This window comes from Alosa pseudoharengus, unplaced genomic scaffold, assembly GCF_046254945.1.
Source record: "Alosa pseudoharengus isolate Yale_2024_CS ecotype anadromous, Long Island Sound unplaced genomic scaffold, YU_APseudo_1.1 YU_APseudo_1.1_scf_15, whole genome shotgun sequence".
NCBI lineage: Eukaryota > Metazoa > Chordata > Actinopteri > Clupeiformes > Clupeidae > Alosa > Alosa pseudoharengus.
In genome coordinates, this window is record NW_027468620.1 from 21,055,758 (window position 1) to 21,062,626 (window position 6,869).

At 40.9% G+C, this 6,869-nt stretch overlaps 1 protein-coding gene across 1 annotated transcript; it reads left to right on the top strand.

The window, feature by feature from the left end:
• The first annotated feature begins 4,007 nt into the window (after positions 1 to 4,007).
• chchd1 (coiled-coil-helix-coiled-coil-helix domain containing 1) lies at positions 4,008 to 6,635 on the top strand. Its single transcript, XM_076285865.1, has 3 exons — positions 4,008 to 4,445; positions 5,426 to 5,544; positions 6,184 to 6,635. Exons 1-3 carry the CDS (start codon positions 4,307 to 4,309, stop codon positions 6,295 to 6,297), a joined length of 372 nt encoding a protein of 123 aa, XP_076141980.1. The 5' UTR covers positions 4,008 to 4,306; the 3' UTR covers positions 6,298 to 6,635.
• Positions 6,636 to 6,869: the final 234 nt, after the last annotated feature.

A 6,869-nucleotide genomic window follows, 5' to 3' on the forward strand; every position in this document is an offset into this window, starting at 1 on the left:
CAATCAAATAAATTGCAAGCAGAGTCATGTTGCCATTTGTCTGTATCAACACTGAGTAAAGTTGACAAAACAGACATTCTCTTCAAACTGATTTTGGCAGAAAAGTTGTTGCTAGATACTTGATGGAATGGTATGCTTCAGATTTACACAGTATTCGGAGAACGACGTAAATCCCCACTTCTGACTAAACAGATCCACTGTCTTGATAATCCACAGGCTCACTCTCTGACATGAAAGACGGTTTACATGCCCTGCTCACCCTGTCACTACTCTTTAGCTCTACTGCAATCTATCCCAGCTGTTACATGATTCACTGAAAGAGAGAGGAACTCCCGCTCATCATCTGTGGGTGATGAGTGCAGGTTTCAGGCTTTCAGACAGACTAAGGCCAAGTCCTATAACTTCAACATTCCCTTGACTAGAGTTGTGAATGTAAATAGCTCCATTTCAAATCAGGTTTAGTTCTAAAGCAAACTTAATTACAGTTTCATTGCGGTCTGGGAAAGTAACTGCTGGTGTCAGGCTTCAGCAATAGAGCAAGCCATTATAATTGTAAGTATTCTGTGATAAGACAAGGAAGCTCAGTTAAAGGTGGACAATAATTGACTGTTCCTAAATATAAACATCAATCGGCACTTGTCCAAGCCAAGATATTCATCCTCTCATGCAAACAAAGAACAAGGATAAACTGATTAACAACCCACATGCCACTAGTGTCACAGAGACCACAGTGAGTACTCCCCACTGCTATGACAGTTCACTGTTACCTATACTGTTATTCGCCATCTGTGTATGAGTGTGTGTGAATGGGTGAATGTCAGGCATGAAACTGTAAAACGCTTTGAGATCTGGAAAAATGCTATATAAATTCAGTCAATTTACTGCTCTTTGCTTGTTTGTTGTTTATATGTGTTGTTGATTTCAGTGAGGGAGTATGCTTGAGGATTTGTTTTTATCTGTCTGTCCATCTTGTCCACTAAGCTGGGTATTACTTCCCATTAGAAAAAAAGATGTGAGCGTTCCCATCAATGCAAAAGTTTACTGGGAAGCCAAAGCCATGCTCCTCTAAAGCTACAATGGCATTATGAGAGAGGTCTGAAGAGACAAGAGAGGATTCTTCAGGGGTCAGTTTACCCACAGGCGCAGCAGGCTGTTAGTCAGCTCAGCCGCTGAAGAACAATGAGAACTGTGATCACCACTGACCTCCTCACTGGCTGGTATGCATGTGGACAGCACAAGTTCCCATAAGCAAACATGCACAGCTGACTTCTACAGATAATGGGCCACTGAAATCCAACCTTGCTTCTTTTTTAATTAAACAAAAGCAAACGTTTTTTCGTCAAGCCTTATACAAACATGATCAAATGTGAGTTATCAAAAAGATAAGTAGTATAGGGCTTTGTTGAATACCTGGTAAACACAAATCGATGAAAGCTTCTAGATTCTTCTTAAACCGTTTTGTCCTCCCACTCATAGCATAGGCTGCACCTGCAACCCTAACACACCATCAAAGAAGAACGATTGTGTAGCGGCTCGGCAACTCCATATCTAACCACGTCACCAATGTCAAATAGTTTAAGAATTCTTTACCCATAATGCTTCTCATCAGTCTCAAATTTTGATGATGATATTTTGATGATGATCAAGTTCTTTGATCATCAAAATGCACATAGCCCTAAGCATTCAGCATAACTGCCATTTTTAATATCTTACTTCAAATGTTCTTGGTGCAGTTTTGTAGCTCTTCAAGTTGGCATTAGTCTATTGGTGGAGCCTTAAGTCAACCGATGTGCTTAGCCTGTCCAACTACCTCTGTTCAGCTGCAGCTGAAGGGGATTGAGGATGTATTCTGTGAAAGAAAACAATGTTCTGAGGGACAAGCATTGTAACATCTCAGTCTCAGACAATGAAAGGCAGACAAAACTTTTACTGAGTTTTGTCCTTCAGCCAGACTTTTCCCTGGCAGTAGTGCTTAGTCAAGAGTCTTGAAAAGGGAGTGGAAAACAAAGGTGTCAGACTGTGATTTATATTTGGCACCTATTGGAAATAAAGAACTCAACTGCAGGTCCTGGCAAAGTATGTTTGACAGTGCCTTTGAGCCATGAACAGTCAAGCAATTGGTTGCAGGGGGGTCAGAGTTCAGAAGGGGCTGTTTGTTTTGCAGTTTTGTTAGTGTCAATTCATTCTGCCTGCACATCAGCAATGAAAACCCCAGACCATCAGTACAGGTAGATAAGGGGCACCCACCCCTCTAACATACACACAACAAAATGTGTAGTCTGTTTCTTTTTTTATCAGTGCAGTTCATGCAGAAACTTGGTAATGACTACCTTTCACATAAAGACTTTTACATATTAATCTCATTGTCTATGCTGGAGAGGTTACCTGGGTTACACGACACATGAACGGAAAAAGACAGAAGACTGTCAGCATTATATGATATATTATGAAATGTGTCATACCTGCAATCATGTTTACAGATTCATTTCCATCACCACAGATTAAAAAACAACAACATCCATGACTAGAGAACAAATTTGTCTCCACATGCTTGGTTTAACCTCCTACGCTTTTTTTGTCCTGAGGCACCAAATATGCAAACCCTCATACACAATCTCTGTCAGCTATACAGTTTAGTGTGTCTACCTCAAGCTATGAACAAGCAGAGGCACAAACTGAATACCAGAACAGGCCCAGCAGCTAGCTGGAATGCAGGTAGCTGGTGTGGAACCTCATGTGGAACAATATGCTAAGGAAAATAGGACGCACATGGAGCAATTAAACCATAACAGAGGCAAATTAGGTTATAAATATCAATCAAATTAAGTGACTTCTCAGGAGTCGGAACTTGTCCTGCCCGATACCCTCACAACCAGCACAACCTTCACCTACATGAAGCCAAGAGTACTGCTAGGATGCAGCGGAAGTTCTGATGTGAGTTTGGGATCAGGGGGTTCAGTAACTCACACCCACATGAAACCTAGATCCAAACACCTGTGCCATGCATTCAAACCTCATGCCACTGGATACAGGATATTGACATCATCTGATGAGTGATCAGATTGATTTATACTGTAATCTACCACAAGGCTACTACTGTGCCCTATCCATGAGAGACAGCCACTGAATTTATTCACAAGGTTTAAATAATTATGCTATGTCTTGAAATGCAATGTTACATTTAGTTTTTTTGTAACATGCATAAGTTGCAGGTTTTGTTCATTATTATTTAGGCCTGTAGGCTACCCAGATAGCAAGCAGAGGTAGTCCCAACGTTTACTCAACTGCGTCACAGACACTGGCTTTACGTCACTTGCCAACAATGGGCCAACGTCATTTTGGTCGTCGGGGACACGTTGCCAACCATTACCAACGTTGGGCCAACTTCTGCTTGTTATCTGGGTACTTTCACAGCAGCTCTACTGTAAAGAAGAATCGTTCCAATCTGTCCAATAATAACTGAATCCTATACTACTGCATAGTGTAGCCTATAATAGAAGTCCTTATAGGCAAAACAGAAAAGTTTGTTTAAATTCTTGTCGTTGACTAAGGTAGATAGATAGATAGGGTTAGGCCTGCCTATATGGTATTTTTTCTCAGAAGTAATATTAAATTGTGTGGTCTGTTTTGGACATTGTAAGGTGCTTAGGCCTACAGTGCAGTAATGGGAGGATTAAGAATGTTGCAGGGTTTAAGGAGTCTTTGGATACCATCTTACTACCAAATAGCTACAGCTGTGTTTGTTTTGGCTTCTCATACTCTCTCTCTAAAATCCCAGCATGCTGATCAACAGTGTTGCATTTTATGAGCAAGCTATCTTTCTGGAAAGTCTGAGTCATTTCATTTAGCCTAATAAGTTGACAATTTTTTACCAACTGCAAGTGTGTGTGTGTGTGTGTGCGTGCGTGCGTGCGTGCGTGTGCCACACACACACACACACACACACACACAAACATGGAAAGCTGCCGGTAAAAGTAAGCTAAACGTCGTGATATAGGACTACACATAGAAAACATTTTGAGTCCTGTGAGGTAACCACATTAATCAACCGTGTCTCATACCTTGGCCAAAGTTGACGGCAATACTGCGTTGTCGTATGACTGTAACTTTAGCAACCGTTTTTAGTTTTTTCGATTTACGACGGTTGTGACACTTTACGGATTAACATGGCGGCGACCTGCATGTGTTAGGAAACAACCAGGAAACAACTCGTCGTCACGGCTAGCTACACTGTTGAAGTAAAAGTGGTACAATAGACAGCTGGAGGCACATTGAATATTATTTAAATTATAGACCACCCATTAGTATGGCGTCTAAAAGTGTAACCGCACTCGAAGAGAAGGTTAATCAGCTATTAAGTCGAACGAATGGAAAGCCTGTTCTAAAGCCAAACAAGCCTCTCGTCCTCAAGGACGAAGTGGCTAATCGCAAAATGCGAAGAGGGGGTAAGACATTTGAGATGAAATGCTGAAATGATAATTTCGCTATGATCGTGTGTCACAGTGTCGAAACCATAAAGTTAAGTGTAATCTATCTTCCACTGTGAGCAAAGGGACTCTGCAACCTCTTTAGCTTTAGCTAGCTTTAGTCAGCAGTGTTCAACTAGTCAAACGTGATAGCATAGTTTTGCATCAGTTGTGATATGTTGAAAACAAATTTAATAGTTATAATTAATTATATAATTAGAATTTTGGTTTGGAAATAATGTTTGGTATTGCACATAGGTTACAATCGTTTTGCTTCTTTGTTTACATCAGAGACGTATCCAGAATGTTGCCTGTCTTGTGTTGTTAGCTAACTTTATCTAAGGTAACATTTAACTTATTTGTACATTTCTCTGTAGATGGGTTGCAGCGTGCAGGCTTGTTACACTATGCATATTTGGGAGTATGAGTATGCATATTAAGTCATTTAGGAAGGGAATATGTAAGAACGTTTTACATGATGAAGGTAGACCATTTTTGAACTGTCTGGGCAGCATGCGCGTCACTCGAAGCAGAGCCAGGCTTTTGACCAGTGCTCGCAATGAGCCTTGCTCATCTGACTTCTAGAATCAGGTTCTAATAATTGCATTCAAAGCACTGCATTGCCTAGCATCTGATAATATTTCAGAGATTTTACACCTCGCTTTATCCAGGTCTAACTACTGTGTATTTCCAAACTGAAATATAAAGGTCACTTTGCAGTTTTGTTCCCTAGACTTCGGAACAGTCTTCCCTTGAGATCTGCAGCCTTGTTTCTTTACTTAGTTTTTAATCTTTCTTTTCTTATTGTTTTAAAAGCTTGTTTGTTAATGTATTATTGTCTGTAAAGCTCCTTGGGTGCCTGCCAGACAGGTTTTATGTAAATGAAATTAATTATTTAGTGTTTTTGTTGTTGTATTAGTCAGTCTGCCTCAATGTTCACGATATGATGTCTTTTTCAGAGGCCACTTGCATCACAGAGATGTCCCTGCTGATGGCTTGTTGGAAGAAGAATGAATTCAATAATACACTGTGCTCCAGTGCAATCACCACCTTTTATAAGTGTGTGGAGAAAGCTCAGGTACAGTATTTAGTCATGTTCTAGTGCTCATTGTAAGAAGGAAGCTTGTCATGTAACCCTTCAATTATCTGCCACTAAATTAGGCTAGAGGGGGTTCCCCCCTAACTTCCTCACAGACTTTGTTTGGGGGTGACGGAAAGGGTAATTACTAAGAAGGGAGTAAAGTAATTTTCTGTGCTATTTTCCTGACCAGGGAGTAATCATACCAAAGCATGCTCTGCCCTTTTACCATGTTGTTTCCTGTTGGCTCTTCCGCATGTGTTTTGCTTTTCTTTTCCGTTTTTCCCGTGCTGGTAGAGCCCTCCATGTCCACTGAGAATATGAGTGTTTTGCTTTCGCTACCTTCCTGGGTTAAACTGTGACTAACAGGGCACACCCAGGCTTCAGCAGCAGGCTTTTAATAATCACCAATTTGTCACGTCATGTTTGTAGACATCTCATTCCATTATATAAATAGCAAAGCAAAGCTGTGTGTGTGTTGGTCTGTCGGTCTGTCTGACTGTGTGTGTGTGTGTGTGTGTGTTAGACTAGTTTACAGCATATGTTCCTTATGCTCTCCATAGGTTCATGAAATCATAGAAGAATGTGTCATTTCTTTTAAATGCCCAAATTAACCATACTTTTTCTGACACGTTGTAGATAGAGGCAGCAAAGTCAAAAGCAGCTCATCAGGCCAGCCAAGGAGGACGACTTGTTCCCAAGCAAGCCAATACTCTGCTAAGGCGATTCCCCAGTATTAAAAACGAATACTAATACTAGACCCTTCATCTGAGCCGATTAAAATGGGGTATCTTTTGGACTCAAAGACTTCTTGGAGCAGTGAATTGTAAAGTCGCACAACAGGACTGGACGTGGCCCTTTACTAAGAGACTGGATGTTTAGGTCCAGAGATGTACTGAATCAATTGGAGATTCATTGCCGTGAAGGAAGAAGAAAGACAAGGTTGGCCAAGTGTCATTTGTCACAACATCAGCAGCCAGTGCGGGCCAGGGGTGCATTTGAGGTGCCTACACCAGCCTTTGATGCACTCTGGATGATTACTGTATCGAATGAACTGCAATAGATCACATTAAACCGTTCAAATAAATTCACTCTATGATTCTCTTCCAGTCAGCCCGCTATGCAAACTATCACTAGCCAAAGACACACTATGGATTTTGATTTGTTGTTTGTATACTTTTAATCATGCTCTGAAATGACCCCCTGGGAGTCTCTCTTTATATCAGGGCTATTGGTTCAGCCTAATGGGCCCTAATTATGAGTTTTATTTATGTTTCTCCAGCAACCATGCTCAATCTATCTGAATTCTAAATGTGTTCCTACAG